The sequence below is a fragment of the Pongo abelii genome, chromosome 8 (assembly GCF_028885655.2).
Source record: "Pongo abelii isolate AG06213 chromosome 8, NHGRI_mPonAbe1-v2.0_pri, whole genome shotgun sequence".
Lineage (NCBI taxonomy): Eukaryota > Metazoa > Chordata > Mammalia > Primates > Hominidae > Pongo > Pongo abelii.
This window is the reverse complement of record NC_071993.2, coordinates 33,251,219-33,271,047: the sequence shown is the minus strand read 5'-3', so window position 1 is coordinate 33,271,047 and position 19,829 is coordinate 33,251,219. Positions and strand designations below refer to the sequence as shown.

The 19,829-nt window shown below is 38.2% G+C and overlaps 1 protein-coding gene across 49 annotated transcripts in view; it reads right to left on the bottom strand.

The window, feature by feature from the left end:
- CCDC7 (coiled-coil domain containing 7) overlaps positions 1 to 19,829 on the bottom strand; it is a 425,173-nt gene that overhangs the window by 224,626 nt on the left and 180,718 nt on the right. For 44 of the 49 annotated variants that reach the window (XM_054522140.1, XM_054522141.1, XM_054522147.1 and 41 more), the window contains one exon: positions 4,682 to 4,789. The exons of the other annotated variants lie outside the window; for them this stretch is intronic. In XM_054522140.1, the coding sequence (XP_054378115.1) occupies positions 4,682 to 4,789 (108 nt within the window). The remainder of the gene's footprint in view (positions 1 to 4,681; positions 4,790 to 19,829) is intronic. 49 annotated transcript variants of the gene reach the window in all.

The following is a 19,829-nucleotide window of genomic DNA, read 5'->3' as shown; positions in this document are numbered from 1 at the left end:
GAACATCGATGCAAAAATCCTCAATAACATACTGGCAAACCGAATCCAGCAGCACATCAGAAAGCTTATCCACCATGATCAAGTGGGCTTCATCCCTGGGATGCAAGGCTGGTTCAACATACACAAATCAATAAACGTAATCCAGCATATAAACAGAACCAAAGACAAAAACCACATGATTACCTCAATAGATGCAGAAAAGGCCTTCAACAAAATTCAACAGCCCTTCATGCTAAAAACTCTCAATAAATTAGGTATTGATGGGATGTATCTCAAAATAATAAGAGCTATCTATGACAAACCCACAGCCAATATCATACTGAATGGGCAAAAACTGGAACCATTCCCTTTGAAAACTGGCAAAAGAGAGGGATGCCCTCTCTCATCACTCCTATTCAACATAGTGTTGGAAGTTCTGGCCAGGGCAATCAGGCAGGAGAAGGAAATAAAGGGTATTCAATTAGGAAAAGAGGAAGTCAGATTGTCCCTGTTGGCAGATGACATGATTGTATATCTAGAAAAACCCATCATCTCAGCCCAAAATCTCCTTAAGCTGATAGGCAACTTCAGCAAAGTCTCAGGATACAAAATCAATGTGCAAAAATCACAAGCATTCTTATACACCAATAACAGACAAACAGAGAGCCAAATCATGAGTGAACTCCCATTCACAATTGCTTCAAAGAGAATAAAATACCTAGGAATCCAACTTACAAGGGATGTGAAGGACCTCTTCAAGGAGAACTACAAACCACTGCTCAATGAAATAAAAGAGGATACAAACAGATGGAAGAACATTCCATGCTCATGGGTAGGAAGAATCAATATTGTGAAAATGGCCATACTGCCCAAGGTAATTTATAGATTCAATGCCATCCCCATCAAGCTACCAATGACTTTCTTCACAGAATTGGAAAAAACTACTTTAAAGTTCATATGGAACGAAAAAAGAGCCTGCATCGCCAAGTCAATCCTAAGTCAAAAGAACAAAGCTGGAGGCATCACGCTACCTGACTTCAAACTATACTACAAGGCTACAGTAACTAAAACAGCATGGTACTGGTACCAAAACAGAGATATAGACCAACGGAACAGAAAAGAGCCCTCAGAAATAATACCACACATCTACAACCATCTGATCTTTGACAAACCTGAGAAAAACAAGAAATGGGGAAAGGATTCCCTATTTAATAAATGGTGCTGGGAAAACTGGCTAGCCATATGTAGAAAGCTGAAAATGGATCCCTTCCTTACACCTTATACAAAAATTAATTCATGATGGATTAAAGACTTAAATGTTAGACCTGAAACCATAAAAACCCTAGAAGAAAATCTAGGCAATACCATTCAGGACATAGGCATGGGCAAGGACTTCATGTCTAAAACACCAAAAGCAATGGCAACAAAAGCCAAAATTGACAACTGGGATCTAATTAAACTAAAGAGCTTCTGCACAGCAAAAGAAACTACCATCAGAGTGAACAGGCAACCTACAGAATGGGAGAAAATTTTTGCAATCTACTCATCTGATAAAGGGCTAATATCCAAAATCTACAAAGAACTTAAACAAATTTACAAGAAAAAATCAAACAACCCCATCAAAAAGTCGGCGAAGGATATGAACAGACACTTCTCAAAAGAAGACATTTATGGAGTCACATGAAAAAATGCTCATCATCACTGGCCATCAGAGAAATGCAAATCAAAACCACAATGAGATACCATCTCACACCAATTAGAATGGTGATCATTAAAAAGTCAGGAAACAACAGGTGCTGGAAAGGATGTGGAGAAATAGAACACTTTTACACTGTTGGTGGGACTGTAAACTAGTTCAACAATTGTGGAAGTCAGTGTGGCAATTCCTCAGGGATCTAGAACTAGAAATACCATTTGACCCAGCAATCCCATTACTGGGTATATACCCAAAGGATTATAAATCATGCTGCTATAAAGACACATGCACACGTATGTTTATTGCAGCACTATTCACAATAGCAAAGACTTGGAACCAACCCAAATGTCCAACAATGATAGACTGGATTAAGAAAATGTGGCACATATACACCATGGAATACTATGCAGCCATAAAAAAGGATGAGTTCATGTCCTTTGTAGGGACATGGATGAAGCTGGAAACCATCATTCTTAACAAACTATTGCAAGGACAAAAAACCAAACACCACATGTTCTCACTCATAGGTGGGAATTGAACAATGAGAACACTTGGACACAGGAAGGGGAACATCACACACTGGGGCCTGTTGTGGGGTGGGGAGAGGGGAGGGATAGCATTAGAAGATATACCTAATGTAAATGACAAGTTAATGGGTGCAGCACACCAACACGGCACATGTATATATATGTAACAAACCTGCACGTTGTGCACATGTACCCTACGACGTAAAGTATAAAAAACAAAAGATATACTAAGTCCAACCTTGCAGAATTATTGTGTATGTTAGAAAAATATTATGTTCTTCCTACTGCCGTACCTGGTATTTATTAGTAATTCAGTAAATGATAGCTATTTATATTATTATCTTTGTAATCTACCTTCTCTTCATCGTCTTCTTTAGGTCTCAGTGTAAATCAAAGGGAATAACACTGCTTATTCCAAAGGACTACCACAAGGACTAAATAACATGGGTGAAAGTGTTTTGTCAACAACAACAAAAAAAAAAAAAAGAAAAGAAAAGAAAACTCTAAAGACTCCACCAAAAAACTATTAGACCAAATGATTAAATTTATAAAATTTTCAGGGTAGAAAGTCAGCACACAAACATTAGTAGTGTTCCTATACTCTAACAACAAACTGTCTGAAAAAGAAATCAAAAAATAATCTCATTTACAGTATCTACAAAAAATTAAATTCCTAGGAATAAATTTAAACAAGGAGGAAAAAAAGTTTTACAATGAAAACTATAAAACATTAGTAAAAGAAGTTTAAGAAAGCACAAATAAATAAAAAGATATCCCATGTTCCTGGATTGGAAGAATTAATATTGTTAAAATGCCCATCAGTTATGAATTTAATCCCTATCAAAATCCCAATAACATTTTTTGACAGAAATAGAAAAAATCCAAAAATTCATATGTAACCATAAAAGACCCTGAATAGCCAAAGCAATCTTGAGCAAGAAAAACAAAGCTGGAGGCATTGTACATCCTAATTTTAAAACATATTATTTAGCTACAGCAAACAAGACAGCATGGTACTGGTATAAAAACAGACATGCAGATCACTGGAATAAAATATACAATGGTATTGAAAAACTAGATATCCACATGCAGAAGAATAAAATTATACTTTCATCTCACACTATATACAAAAATCAACTCCTTGGACTAAGGACATAAATTTAGGATCTGAAACTAGAATTGCTAGAAGAAAATACGGGAAACACTCAATTATGTTGATCTGGGCAAAGATTTTTTGAATATGACCCCAAAAGCAAGGTAATAAAAGCAAAAATAAGTAAATGGTATTAAACCAAACTAAAAAGCTCTGCACAGCAAACAATCAACAGTAGGAAGAAATAGCCTACCGCATAAGAGACAGCATTTGCAAATCATAAATCTGATAAGCAGTTAAGATCCAATTTATAGAAGCAGCTCAAACAACTCAATAGTTAGAAAACAATCAACCCAAATAAAAGATGAGCACGGGATCTGAATAGACATTTCTCTAATGAAGACATGCAAATAGCCAACAGGTATATGAACAAGTGTTCAACATCACTAATCATCAGGGACATGCAAATTAAAACCACAATGAAATATCACTTCCCACACACTAAAGTAACTATCATCAAAAAGATGGAAGAGAAGTGCTGGCAAAGATGTGAAGAGAAGGGAACGCTTGTACAATGTTGGTGGGAATGTAAATTAGTAAAGCCATAATGGAAAACACTACAGGGATTCTTCAAAAAATTAAAAATAGAACTACAATATTATCCACAATTTCACTTCTGGATGTACCTCCAAAGGATATGAAATCAGTATATAAAAGAGATATTTGTGCTCCCATGTTCACTGTAACATTACTCACAACAGCCAAGATACGGAATCAAACTTAGTGTCCAGCCACAGTTCAATAGATAACGAAAATCAGGCTTAAAAAAAGGAAGTAAATTTTGTCATTTGTGATAATATGGATAAACGTGGAGAACATAATGTTAAATAAAGTAAGCCAGTCTCTAAAAACACATACTGTATTATCTTACCTATATGTGGAGTTTTAAAAAGTCAAGCTCATAGGAACAGAGAGTAAAATGTTGGTTACAAGAGGCTGATGGTGGGAGGACTGAAGCAATGTTGGTCAAAGGACACACATTTCAGCTGGAAATGAGAAACGTTTAAGAGATCTACTGTACTTCATGAGTACTGTTAATAATAACATATTGCAAAATTGCTAAGAGAAATATTAAGTCTTCTCAACACACAAAAAAAACAAGGTAATATACATGTTAAATAGCTTGATTTTATTATTCCACAATTTATATTTAAATTCCACAATTTATTATTCCACAATTTATATATTAAAATACCATGTAGTACACAATGAATATATATAATTTTTACTTATATAATTATTATATAATTACTTATATAATTATTATATAATTATTAAAAATAAATCTTAAATTATTTTAAGGTTATCTACAATTATTACACTTACTATTGAGTTGATTATCTTGGAAAGATTTTTGTTTCTTTACTTCTACTTCCGTTTTTGACTTTGTGTGTTGTTCAAGCATAAGATTTTCTTCTGGTACATCATTATGAGCTACACAAATTAATAAATTTAGTGCACTAAACATAAACTATAGTGAAATTTCTAGATTTCAGATTTATAACAAGTATACAGTCATATTCTGTCTCATTTTTATACATGTAAAATATAAGTAAATTACTATAATTCTAGATCTGACATGAAAATAGAGACAATAACTTTAGAGGATCTGAGGTGAAGTAGTCTCATTATTTTGATATTTCTTGGCATCAAATATTTATATTAGCCTCTACTTGTTCTTAATTATTTATAATTTAGATTAATATATATTCATAGGCAAAGCAATGAAAATTCATATGTACAAGTTTATTCATTACAGCATACTTTTAATGATAAAATACTCAAAATCACTTAAATGTACAAGTATATGAAATTGGTTAATAAAAAGGTATATATTATAATTTGTGGCATTATCAACTACAATATTTAATATGATACAAAGAGTTGTACAGGAAGCTCTAAAAGTAAGAAAAAGATAGTTACAACCTGATTTAGAGGGATTTATAGAAGGTAATGTTAAGTGAGAAAAAATTGAAATAGAAGAAAGATATCAAGTATGCTATCCATTAGGAAATAAATGTAAAGAGATACTTACTTTTAGAAATTGAAACACAGGAAAGATAAACCAGAAAACAAAGTAGTTGGTGATCAAAATTTGCATAGACCCTACATGCAAAATTGCATCCAATGACCATTGTTAAATGTAAGCATGTTCCTAGCACTGAATGTCTACAATGCATGTTTTCATGTTTTATTCATTTTTCCATGTGTGATGAAAAAGTACGTAGAGTCCTCATGATCATATTGCACACCAATCAAAAGAGACCATAGAAGAGATGTGAATAGTTCACCTTTACCTTAAATGAGTTACTCTCGTTACATTTAATTAGGGACAGTGGCACTTATGAGGTGTGTCACTGCAGACCTCCTTATTCAGAATGTCCTTTCATGGCCACTTTGCCCAAGAAGGATGAAGAAGTGGGTAGGGGGAAAGTGTTATATACATATGAGACCCTCTCCTTTCTTAGCTGGCTGCCATTTGGCCTCTGACTAATTTGGTCCAATTGTGGTGAGTTCCCTGCCACTGAAAAACCTTTTTTGATCACTCTTCCAGTCACCTCCAAAATGCCCTGAAAGCTACGTGATAGTCTCTTACTTCAGCAATAAGGAGTAAGAACAACAGATGACAAATAAGATCATTTACCAAACTCAGACCTAGGTTCATTTGTGCTACTCTCATTGGTTATCTAGCTCAATTGAACTTGATGATGTGAAATAGTTAGCAGCACAATCCGATCTTAACTGAAAAATTTCCATGCAAGACAAAAGAACCTACTGCCAAGATACCAGTATTTCATTAGCAGTCAGAGTGATGTAAAAATGTAACTGGGCACTCACTCCTGGACCATCTGTTTAAGTCCCTTCTCAAAGACACCTATGGCTCTAGTTGCTCAACAATAAGGTCTCAAGGAAGAGATTGAGGGGCTCTCCATTAGATGCTTATGATCATTTAATAGTCATGGGGGCACAACACAGAGCCCCATTACAGTCCAAATAGTGAGGACTCCTGTAGCTAATAAAAGCGCTATCCTGGATACCCAGAGTGGTGGAGCAAGATGGTCAAATAGAAGGTTACACCAATTATCCCCCTTGCAGGAACAACAAATTTAAAACTATCTATACATGAAAAAGCACCTTAATAGGAACCAAAAATCTGCTGAACACTCACAGTATCTGGTTTTAACTTCATATTGTTGAAAGAGGCACTGAAGAGGGTAGAAAAGACAGTCTTGAATTGCTAATGCCATCCCTCCCCCATTGCTCAGCAGTGTCCGCCTGGTGCAGAGAGAAATTATTTGTGCTCTTTGAGAGAAACAGTGCAGTGATTGTGAGATTTTGCATTGAACTCAGTGCTACCCTGTCATGGCAGAAAGAAAAATCAAGCTAAACTCAGCTGATGCCCACCTATGGAGAGAGGCCAAAAGGGAACTGCATATCCCTGCTGTCGGAACTTGAGTTCTGGCAAGCCTCACCACCATGGGCTAAAAGTTCCCTGGAACTTAACTTCAAAGGCAATATAGGCCACAAGGACTGAAACTCCTAGACAAGTCCTAGTGCTGAGCTGGATTCAGAGCCAGTGGACTTAGGGGGCATCTACTGAGACACCAGCCAGGACAGCTAAAGGAGTGCTGTGCCACCCCTACTCCAAACCCAGGCAGTGCAAGTCACAGCTCCAAAAAAGACCTTCTTCTTGAGGAGAAGAGAGGGATGAATAAAGAGGATTTCATCTTGTATCTTGGATACCAGCTCAGCCACAGTAGGATAGGGCACTGGGCAGAATTTTGAGGCCTCCATTCCAGGCCGTAGTTCCTGGATAACATTTCTAGACACCCTGGGCCAAAAGGGAACTTGCCACCTTCAAGGGAAGAATTCAGTCCTGGCAAGATCTATCACCTGCTGACCAAAGAGCCCTTGGGCCCTGAATAATCAGCAGCAAGATCTAGGTAGTATGCTATGGGCATCGGGTGAGACTCTGAGATATGCTGGCCTCAGGTGAGACCCAGCACATTTCCAACTGTGGTGGCTATGGTAAGAAACTCCCTCTGCTTGAGAAAAACAGAGGAAAAAGTAAAGGGGACTTTGTTTTGTACCTTAGGTACCCACTCAGGCACAGAGCAGTGAGCACCAAACAGGCACGTACATGTGCACATGTCTTCATAGGAGAATGATATCTATTCCTTTGGGTATATACCCAGTAATGGGATTGCTGGGCTAAATGCTATTTCTGTTTTTAGGTCTTTGATGAATCACCATACTGTCTTCCACAATGGTTGAACTAATTTACACTCCCACCAACTGTGTATAAGTGTTCCTTTTCCTTTGCAACTTTGCCACCATCAGTTATTTTTGGGCTTTTTCGTAATAGCCATTCTGATTGGTGTGAGACAGCATCTCATGGTTTTCATTTGCATTTCTCTAATGATCAGTGATGTTAAACTTTTTTTATATGATTGTTGGCCACATGTATGTCTTCTTTGGAAGTGTCCATTCATGTCTTTTGCCCACTTTTTAATGGGGTTGTTTGTTGTTGTTGTTGTTGTTTTTTGTAAATCTGTTTTAGTTCCTTATAGATGCTGGATATTAGACCTTAAACATAACTTTCATATGTACCATGAAACAAAAAATGTGTAACTTGATTTATTGTGGTATTTACTTTATTGTGGTGGTCTAGAACTGAACCTGCAGTATCTCCAAGGTATGACTTTGGTCATATTTTAGGCCACAAAATAAGTCTTAACAAATTTTAGAAGGCTGAAATCATATCAATTATCTTTTCTTACCACAATGGTATAAAACTAGAAATAAATCACAGGAAATTTTTCAGAAAATTCAAAATGTGGGAAAACTGAGTGGCACACTCCTGGATAATCAATGAGTCAATGAGAAAATAAAAAGGAAAATCAAAAATATCTCAAGGTAAACTAAAATGGAAACACAACATAACAAAACATGAAATGATGCAAAAGCAGTCCTAACAGGGAGGTTTATAGCAATGAATGTCTACATTAAGAAAAAAAGAAAGACCTCAGATCCAAAAATCTAGCAGTACATGTCATGGAACACTAAAAACAAAGAGCAAACTAAGTCCACAGTTAATAGGAGGAAGGAAATAATGAAGATCAGAGCAGAACTAAATGCAATAAAGACTAGAAAAACTCTAGAAATGGTCAACAAAACTAAGAGCTTATTCTTTGAAAGGATAAACAAAATTGGCAAAAATTTTAGCTATACAAAAAAGAAAATTCAAATAAATACAATTATAAATGAGAGACAAGACATTACAACTGACCACAGAAATACAAAAAATTATGACTACTATGAACAATTATACACCAAAAAATTGAATAATCTAGAACAAATGGATAAATTCATAGAAATATGTAACTTATCAAGACTGCAATATATGTCTTTACGTGCCTGGATTATTTCACTTAGCATAATATCCTCCAGGTTCATCAATGCTGTTGCAACTGACAGAACTTCTTTATTTAAGGCCACATAATATTTCATTGTGTATATATACAGCACATTTTTATCTATTCATTTGTCAAAGGACACTGATATGGTTTGTGTGTGTCCCCACCCAAATCTCATCTTGAATTGTAGTTTCCATAATCCCCATGTGTCATGGGAGGGACCCAGCAGGAGGTAATTGAATGATGAGGGCGGCAACCTCCATGGTATTCTCATGATAGTAAATGAGTTCTTACGAGATATGATGGTTTTATAAGAGGTTTCTCCCCCTTTGCTCAGCACCTCTCTCTCCTGCCACCTTGTGAAGGAGGATGTCTTTGCTTCTCCTTCCACCATAATTGTTAAGTTTTCTGAGGCCATCCCAGCCATGCAGAACTGTGAGTAAATTAACTTCTTTTCTATAAATTACCTAGTCTCAGGTATTTCTTCATAGCAGTTTGAGAATGAACTAATACAGTAAATTGGTACCACAGTAATGAGGCACTGCCATAAAGATAACCAAAAATGTAGAAGCAACTTTGGAACTAGGTAACAGGCAGAGGTTGGAACAGTTTGGAGGACTTAGAAGAAGGCAGGAAGATGTGGGAACGTTTGGAACTTCCTGGAGACTTGTTAAATGGCTTTGGCCAAAATGCTGATAGTGATATGGACAATGAAGTCCAGGCTGAGGTGGTCTCAGATGGAGATGAAGAAGTTGTTGGGAACTGGAATAAAGGTGACTCTTGCAATACTTTAGCAAAGAGACTGGTAGCATTTTGCCCCTGTCCTACAGATCTGTGGAATTTTGAACTTGAGAGAGATGATTTATGGTATCTGGCAGAAGAAATTTCTAAGCAGCAAAGTGTTCAAGAGGAAGCAGAATATAAAAGTTTGAAAAATTTGCAGCCTGATGATGCAATACAAAAGAAAAATCCATTTTCTGGGGAGAAATTCAAGCCTGCTGCAGAAATTTGCATAAGTAACAAGGAGCCAATGTTAATCACCAAGACAATGGGGAAAATGTCTCCAAGTCATGTCAGAGACCTTCACAGCAGCCCTTCCCATCACAGGCCCAGAGGCCTAGGAGGAAAAAATGGTTTCCTGGATCAGGCCCAGGTCCCCCTGCTCCATGCAGCCTCAGGACATGGTGCCCTACGTCCCGGCTGCTTCAGCTCCAGCCACGGCTAAAATAGACCAAGGCACAGCTCAGACCATTGCTTCAGAGGGTGCAAGCCCCAAGCCTTGGCAGCTTCCACATGGTTTTGAGCCTGCAGGTATAAAGAAGTCAAGAACTCAGATTTGGGAACCTCTGCCTAGATTTCAGAGGATGCATGGAAATGTCTGGATGTCCAGGCAGAAGTTTGCTGCAGGTGGGGAGCATTCATGGAGAACCTCTGCTAGGGCAGTGTAGAAGGGAAATGTGGGGTTGGAGCCCCCACACAGAGTCCCCACTGGGGCACTGCCTAGTAGAGCTGTGAGAAGAGGGCCACCGTCCTCCAGACCCCAGAACGGAAGATCCACTGACAGCTTGCATCATGTGCCTGGAAAAGCTGCAGACACTCAAGGCCAGCTGCGAAGGCAGCTGGGAATGGGGCTGTACCCCACAAAGACACAAGGGTGGAGCTGCCTAAGGCCATGGAAGCCCACCTCTTGCACCAGTGTGCCCTGGATGTGAGACACGAAGTCAAAGGAGATCATTTTGGAACTTTAAAATTTAATGACTGCCCTATTGGATTTTGAACTTGCATGGGGCATGTAGCCTCTTTGTTTTGGCCAATTTCTCCTATTTGGAATGGGTGTATTTACCCACTGCATGTTCCCCCATTGTATCTGGAAAGTAAGCCTTTGATTTCACAGGCTGATAATCAGAAGGGACTTGCCTTGTCTCACAAGTACTTAGACTTTTGAGTTAATGCTGGAATGAGTTAAGACTTTGGGGGACTGTTGGAAGGGCATGATTGTGTTTTGAAATGTGAGGACATGAGATTTGGGAGGGGCCGGGTGGAATGATACAGTTTGGCTCTCCACACCCAAACCTCATCTTGAATTGTAGCTCCCATAATCCCCACATGACATGGGAGGGACCCAGTGGGAGGTGATTGAATCATGGGGGCAGTTACCCCCATGCTATTCTCATGATTGTGAGTTATCACAAGATCTGATGGTTTTATGAGGGGCTTTCCCCCTTTGATTGGCACTTCTCTCTCCTGCTGCCTTGTGAAGAAGGATGTGTTTGCTTCCCCTTCTGCCATGATTGTAAGTTTCCTGAGGCCTCCCCAGCCATGCAGCACTGTGAGTCAATTAAATCTCATTTCTTTATAAATTACCCAGTCTTAGGTATTTCTTCATAGCAGCATGAGAATGGACTAACACAGACACTTAAGTTGATTCCACATCTTGTCTACTGTGAATAATGCTGCAATAAACATAGGATTGCTGATATCTCTTTGACATACTAATTTAATTTTTTTGACTGTATGCCCAGAAATGGAACTGCTGGATCTGATGGCAATTCTATTTTTAATTTTTTGAGGAACTGCCATAATAAATATAAAACAATAAAACTACCAGAAGAAAACATAGGGAAAAATCTCCCTGACATTGGTCTTAGCAATGATTTTTTTAATACAACCCCAAAAGCAAAAATAGAATAATAAGATTGTATCAAACTAAACAGTTCCTGCACAGAAAACAAAACAATCAACAGTATGAAGAGACAACCTACAGAATGGGAGAAGATGTTTGCAAACTATAGATCTGATAAGGAGTTAATAGTCAAAATATGTAAGGAATGCAATCAATTGAATATTAAGAAACAACCCAATTTAAAGATGTACAAAAAGCCTAATACATATTTCTCAAAAGAAGACATATAGGCCAGACATGGTGGCTCATGCCTGTAATCCCAGCACTTTGGGAGGCCGAGGTAGGTGGCTCACTTGAGATCAAGAGTTTGAGACCAGCCTGGCCAACATACAGTGAAACCTCATCTCTACTAAAAAATACAAAAATTAGCTGGACATGGTGGCATGCACTACTTGGGTGGCATCCCAAGTAGTTCCAGCTACTTGGGAAGTTGAGGTAGGAGAATCACTTGAACCCAGGGTGTGGAGGTTGCAGTGAGCGAAGATCACACCACTGCACTCCAGCCCGGGCAACAGAGCAAGACTCTGTCTCTCAAAAACAAACAAACAAAAAAGACACATAAATAGTCAACAAGTATATGAAAAAATGCTCAACATTTTTAATCATCAGGGAAATGCAAATTAAAGCCACAATGAGATATCACCTCACACCTATTAGAACAACTATAATGAAAAATGCAAAAGATAACAAATGGTGAGAATCTGGAGAAAGAAAAACCTTGTATAATGTTGGTGCAATTGAAAATATGAATACAGTCATTATAGAACAAATACATTTTCTAATGGCTGACCTTGGTAACAGTTAGCATGTTAATATGCCCTAATTCCATTCCCCTCACTCTAGGTCCTTGGTAGCCCAGTCAACCAACAGCCTCACAACTATAATAGCTGTGAAATCCAGCTGTCTAACAACCCCTAGAGAGGGCAAAATAAATTTGAGGATCCCCAAAAGCACCATTCCTAGAGAATAACCACTATTTAATGATGTATCTGCCAGCCTCCTGAAAAGATGCACTGTCAAGGTATATATCTATTTGACCTGACTTAGAGCTTTCTTTGTCCAGAATATCCCTCAGCCTAGGGCATTTGTCAAAAAATGATCAGTGGTAACTGCTTAACATAGTAGACATGCGATGAGCATTACCAGGTTGGGGCTGACCATCAAAATCTCAAAAAGAAAAACTGGGAAATTAGATGTCAATAAGGAGTGGCTCTATAAAGCTCTAACATGTATCAGGGAATCTAATAGACAAAACACATATGTAGGGCTGTGTACAGGTTTAGGAAAGACATGAATATTCCCAGATCTCTCACCTCTAACTGACCTTGAGGTTCTGAGCAAGCAGGAAATGAAAACTAAGGCAGAGTTACAAACTTCTTACCTCAGCATTGAAAGCATGCCTCAAGACACACAGGGACACACAGGGAGCCCCTCTACAAAGGTGGGAGACATCAATTCAATACATTTAAGGAAATCTCTGTCTAGTCATTAGCTGATCACTAAGCTAACTAAGCAGACTTCAGTAGTTACAAACAACAAAATATATAAACTTTACAAAACTAGTCCAAGAAATGCACTAATCAAACAAATAACAAAAACAGCAAAATAACAAGCTCTAGGAAAGAAGAGTAATCCAATTTTCAGAATTTCACATCATATTATTTACAATTTAAACAAAAAATTATCAGACATGCACAGAAACAAGAAAATAGCCTATACACAAAAGAAAAATAGATCAGTTAATAAAAACTCTCCCTGAAGAAGCTAAGATGTTGAACTTACTAGACAAAGATTCTAAATCAGCTATTATAAAACTGTTCAAATAAGTAAAGGGAATCATATCTAAAGAATTAAAGTGTAATAATATCTCACTGTGAAAGAATATCAATAGCATGATATAAATTTCCTGAAGTAACCAGATAGAAATTCTGGAGTTGAAAACCACAATAACTGAAATGGAAAGATGGAATCAAAGGAATATTTTAAAAGGCAAAAAAAATTAGTGACATTAAAGACAAATAAGTTGAAATTACCTACTCAGAGAAACATAAAGAAAAAGGAATGAAGAAAATTAACAGAGCCTCAGAAATTGGTACAACACCATCCAAGTGTACAAATATATACATACTGGGCATTCCAGAAGAAGAAAAGAGGAAGAGAAGAAAAAAATTTTTAATAAATAGTGAATGAAAAGTTCCCAAATTTTGTCAAAGCATTAATCTTCACATCAAGAAGTTCCGTAAATTCAAAAATAAACTCATAGAAATCCACACATACATGTATCATAGTCAAATTGTCATAGAAATTGTTTTCTAGAAATTACAACATGTGTAATTTGAGATGGGCTTTTGAGTTTAAAATTTATATTCAGGTGTAAGATTTTTCCTTTGGCTAAAGAAACCTCACCCATTTTCTCTGCTATAAGAAGAAAGGCTTTGACATAGAATCACCAGAGCAAGATGGAGGAAGAACCCTATCCATCCACGGGAACGTCAAATTGAATGACTATCCATGCAAGAATACACCTTCACAAGAACTAAACAAATCAGGTGAGAGGTCATGGTACCTGGTTTTAGCATAATAACAAGAAAATATTCATTGAAGAGAGCAGAAAGTACAGTCTCACACCCCTCCCTCAAACCCAAGTGGCACAGTGTGTAGCAAAATCTTTCTTCTTGAAGGAGAGGAAAGTGTCAGGGGGTGGGGGCTGTATTGGAACTTAGTACCAGCTTTGCTACAGTAAAACAGCACCAGGTTAGAACTCCATGGTCCTTGATTCTAGGCCAGTGGTCACATAGGGAGCACTAGACTCACCCCAGCCCCAAGGGAATCAGCTGCCCCAGCAAGAGGAACCTGAGTCCTGTACCCCTTCACCACCAGCTGACTAAAGTGACTTCAGGTCCCAAATTTATTTATTTTTTTTTCTTTTTTTTTATTTTATTTTATTTTATTTTATTTTATTTTATTTATTATTATTATTATTATTATTATCATACTTTAGGTTTTATGTTACATGTGAGCAATGTGCAGGTAAGTTACATATGTATACATGTGCCATGCTGGTGCGCTGCACCCATTAACTCGTTATCTAGCATTAGGTATATCTCCCAATGCTATCCCTCCCCCGTCCCCCCACCCCACAACAGTCCCCGAAGTGTGATGTTCCCCTTCCTGTGTCCACGTGTTCTCATTGTTCAATTCCCACCTATGAGTGAGAATATACGGTGTTTGGTTTTTTGTTCTTGCGATAGTTTACTGAGAATGATGATTTCCAATTTCATCCATGTCCCTACAAAGGACATGAACTCATCATTTTTTATGGCTGCATAGTATTCCATGGTGTATATGTGCCACATTTTCTTAATCCAGTCTACCATTGTTGGACATTTGGGTTGGTTCCAAGTCTTTGCTATTGTGAATAATGCTGCAATAAACATACGTGTGCATGTGTCTTTATAGCAGCAGGATTTATAGGCCTTTGGGTATATACCCAGTAATGGGATGGCTGGGTCGAATGGAATTTCTAGTTCTAGATCCCTGAGGAATCGCCACACTGACTTCCACAAGGGTTGAACTAGTTTACAGTCCCACCAACAGTGTAAAAGTGTTCCTATTTCTCCACATCCTCTCCAGCACCTGTTGTTTCCTGACTTTTTAATGATTGCCCTTCTAACTGGTGTGAGAGGGTATCTCATTGTGGTTTTGATTTGCATTTCTCTGATGGCCAGTGATGGAGAGCATTTTTTCATGTGTTTTTTGGCTGCATAAATGTCTTCTTTTGAAAAGTGTCTGTTCATGTCCTTCGCCCACTTTTTGATGGGGTTGTTTGTTTTTTTCTTGTAAATTTGTTGGAGTTCATTGTAGATTCTGGATATTAGCCCTTTGTCAGATGAGTAGGTTGCGAAAATTTTCTCCCATTTTGTAGGTTGCCTGTTCACTCTGATGGTAGTTTCCTTTGCTGTGCAGAAGCTCTTTAGTTTAATTAGATCCCATTTGTCAATTTTGGCTTTTGTTGCCATTGCTTTTGGTGTTTTAGACATGAAGTCCTTGCCCATGCCTATGTCCTGAATGGTAATGCCTAGGTTTTCTTCTAGGGTTTTTATGGTTTTAGGTCTAACATTTAAGTCTTTAATCCATCTTGAATTGATTTTTGTATAAGGTGTAAGGAAGGGATCCAGTTTCAGCTTTCTACATATGGCTAGCCAGTTTTCCCAGCACCATTTATTAAATAGGGAATCCTTTCCCCATTTCTTGTTTTTGTCAGGTTTGTCAAAGATCAGATAGTTGTAGATATGTAGCATTATTTCTGACGGCTCTGTTCTGTTCCATTGACCTATATCTCTGTTTTGGTACCAGTACCATGCTGTTTTGGTTACTGTAGCCTTGTAGTATAGTTTGAAGTCAGGTAGCATGATGCCTCCAGCTTTGTTCTTTTGGCTTAGGATAGACTTGGCGATGCGGGCTCTTTTTTGGTTCCATATGAACTTTAAAGTAGTTTGTTCCAATTCTGTGAAGAAAGTCATTGGTAGCTTGATGGGGATGGCATTGAATCTGTAAATTACCTTGGGAAGGATGGCCATTTTCATGATATTGATTCTTCCTACCCATGAGCATGGAATGTTCTTCCATTTGTTTGTATCCTCTTTTATTTCCTTGAGCAGTGGTTTGTAGTTCTCCTTGAAGAGGTCCTTCACATCCCTTGTAAGTTGGATTCCTAGGTATTTTATTCTCTTTGAAGCAATTGTGAATGGGAGTTCACTCATGATTTGGCTCTCTGTTTGTCTGTTATTGATGTATAAGAATGCCTGTGATTTTTGTACATTGATTTTGTATCCTGAGACTTTGCTGAAGTTGCTTATCAGCTTAAGGAGATTTTGGGCTGAGACAATGGGGTTTTCTAGATATACTATCATGTCATCTGCAAACAGGGACAATTTGACTTCCTCTTTTCCTAATTGAATACCCTTTATTTCCTTCTCCTGCCTAATTGCCCTGGCCAGAACTTCCAACACTATGTTGAATAGAAGTGGTGAGAGAGGGCATCCCTGTCTTGTGCCAGTTTTCAAAGGGAATGCTTCCAGTTTTTGCCCATTCAGTATGATATTGGCTGTGGGTTTGTCATAAATAGCTCTTATTATTTTGAGATACGTCCCATCAATACCTAATTTATTGAGAGTTTTTAGCATGAAGGGTTGTTGAATTTTGTCAAAGGCCTTTTCTGCATCTATTGAGATAATCATGTGGTTTTTGTCTTTGGTTCTGTTTATATGCTGGATTACATTTATTGATTTGCGTATATTGAACCAGCCTTGCATCCCAGGGATGAAGCCCACTTGATCATGGTGGATAAGCTTTTTGAGGTGCTGCTGGATTCTGTTTGCCAGTATTTTATTGAGGATTTTTGCATCAATGTTCATCAACGATATTGGTCTAAAATTCTCTTTTTTTGTTGTGTCTCTGCCAGGCTTTGGTATCAGGATGATGCTGGCCTCATAAAATGAGTTAGGGAGGATTCCCTCTTTTTCTATTGATTGGAATAGTTTCAGAAGGAATGGTACCAGCTCCTCCTTGTACCTCTGGTAGAATTCGGCTGTGAACCCATCTGGTCCTGGACTTTTTTTGGTTGGTAAGCTATCGATTATTGCCACAATTTCAGCTCCTGTTATTGGTCTATTCAGGGATTCAACTTCTTCCTGGTTTAGTATTGGGAGGGTGTATGTGTTGAGGAATTTATCCATTTCTTCTAGATTTTCTAGTTTATTTGCGTAGAGGTGTTTGTAATATTCTCTGATGGTAGTTTGTATTTCTGTGGGATCGGTGGTGATATCCCCTTTATCATTTTTTATTGCATCTATTTGATTCCTCTCTCTTTTTTTCTTTATTAATCTTGCTAGCGGTCTATCAATTTTGTTGATCCTTTCAAAAAACCAGCTCCTGGATTCATTTATTTTTTGAAGGGTTTTTTGTGTCTCTATTTCCTTCAGTTCTGCTCTGATTTTAGTTATTTCTTGCCTTCTGCTAGCTTTTGAATGTGTTTGCTCTTGCTTTTCTAGTTCTTTTAATTGTGATGTTAGGGTGTCAATTTTGGATCTTTCCTGCTTTCTCTTGTGGGCATTTAGTGCTATAAATTTCCCTCTACACACTGCTTTGAATGCATCCCAGAGATTCTGGTATGTTGTGTCTTGGTTCTTGTTGGTTTCAAAGAACATCTTTATTTCTGCCTTCATTTCGTTATGTACCCAGTAGTCATTCAGGAGCAGGTTGTTCAGTTTCCATGTAGTTGAGCGGTTTTGAGTGAGATTCTTAATCCTGAGTTCTAGCTTGATTGCACTGTGACCTGAGAGATAGTTTGTTATAATTTCTGTTCTTTTACATTTATTGAGGAGAGCTTTACTTCCAAGTATGTGGTCAATTTTGGAATAGGTGTGGTGTGGTGCTGAAAAATATGTATATTCTGTTGATTTGGGGTGGAGAGTTCTGTAGATGTCTATTAGGTCTGCTTGGTGCAGAGCTGAGTTCAATTCCTGGGTATCCTTGTTGACTTTCTGTTTCATTGATCTGTCTAATGTTGACAGTGGGGTGTTAAAGTCTCCCATTATTAATGTGTGGGAGTCTAAGTCTCTTTGTAGGTCACTCAGGACTTGCTTTATGAATCTGGGTGCTCCTGTATTGGGTGCATATATATTTAGGATAGTTAGCTCTTCTTGTTGAATTAATCCCTTTACCATTATGTAATGGCCTTCTTTGTCTCTTTTGATCTTTGTTGGTTTAAAGTCTGTTTTATCAGAGACTAGGATTGCAACCCTTGCCTTTTTTTGTTTTCCATTTTCTTGGTAGATCTTCCTCCATCCTTTTATTTTGAGCCTATGTGTGTCTCTGCACGTGAGATGGGTTTCCTGAATACAGCACACTGATGGGTCTTGACTCTTTATCCAATTTGCCAGTCTGTGTCTTTTAATTGGAGCATTTAGTCCATTTACATTTAAAGTTAATAATGTTATGTGTGAATTTGATCCTGTCATTATGATGTTAGCTGGTTATTTTGCTCGTTAGTTGATGCAGTCTCTTCCTAGTCTCGATGGTCTTTACATTTCGGTATGATTTTGCAGTGGCTGGTACCGGTTGTGCCTTTCCATGTTTAGCGCTTCCTTCAGGAGCTCTTTTAGGGCAGGCCTGGTGGTGGCAAAATCTCTCAGCATTTGCTTGTCTGTAAAGTATTTTATTTCTCCTTCACTTATGAAGCTTAGTTTGGCAGGATATGAAATTCTGGGTTGAAAATTCTTTTCTTTAAGAATGTTGAATATTGGCCCCCACTCTCTTCTGGCTTGTAGGGTTTCTGCCGAGAGATCCGCTGTTAGTCTGATGAGCTTCCCTTTGATGGTAACCCGACCTTTCTCTCTGGCTGCCCTTAACATTTTTTCCTTCATTTCAACTTTGGTGAATCTGACAGTTATGTGTCTTGGAGTTGCTCTTCTCGAGGAGTATCTTTGTGGTGTTCTCTGTATTTCCTAAATCTGAATGTTGGCCTGCCTTGCTAGATTGGAGAAGTTCTCCTGGATAATATCCTGCAGAGTGTTTTCCAACTTGTTTCCATTTTCCCCGTCACTTTCAGGTACACCAATCAGACGTAGATTTGGTCTTTTCACATAGTCCCACATTTCTTGGAGGCTTTGCTCGTTTCTTTTTATTCTTTTTTCTCTAAACTTCCCTTCTCGCTTCATTTCATTCATTTCATCTTCCAGGGCCGATACCCTTTCTTCCATTTGATCGCATCGGCTCCTGAGGCTTCTGCATTCTTCACGTAGTTCTCGAGCCTTGGTTTTCAGCTCCATCAGCTCCTTTAAGCACTTCTCTGTATTTGTTATTCTAGTTATACATTCTTCTAAATTTTTTTCAAAGTTTTCAACTTCTTTGCCTTTGGTTTGAATATCCTCTCGTAGCTCGGAGTAATTTGATCGTCTGAAGCCTTCTTCTCTCAGCTCGTCAAAGTCATTCTCCGTCCAGCTTTGTTCCGTTGCTGGAGAGGAACTGCGTTCCTTTGGAGGAGGAGAGGTACTCTGCTTTTTAGAGTTTCCAGTTTTTCTGCTCTGTTTTTTCCCCATCTTTGTGGTTTTATCTACTTTTGGTCTTTGATGATGGTGATGTACAGATGGGTGTCTGGTGTGGATGTCCTTTCTTTTTGTTAGTTTTCCTTCTAACAGACAGGACCCTCAGCTGCAGGTGTGTTGGAGTACCTGGCCGGCCGTGTGAGGTGTCAGTCTGCCCCTGCTGGGGGGTGCCTCCCAGTTAGGCTGCTCGGGGGTCAGGGGTCAGGGACCCACTTGAGGAGGCAGTCTGCCCGTTCTCAGATCTCCAGCTGCGTGCTGGGAAAACC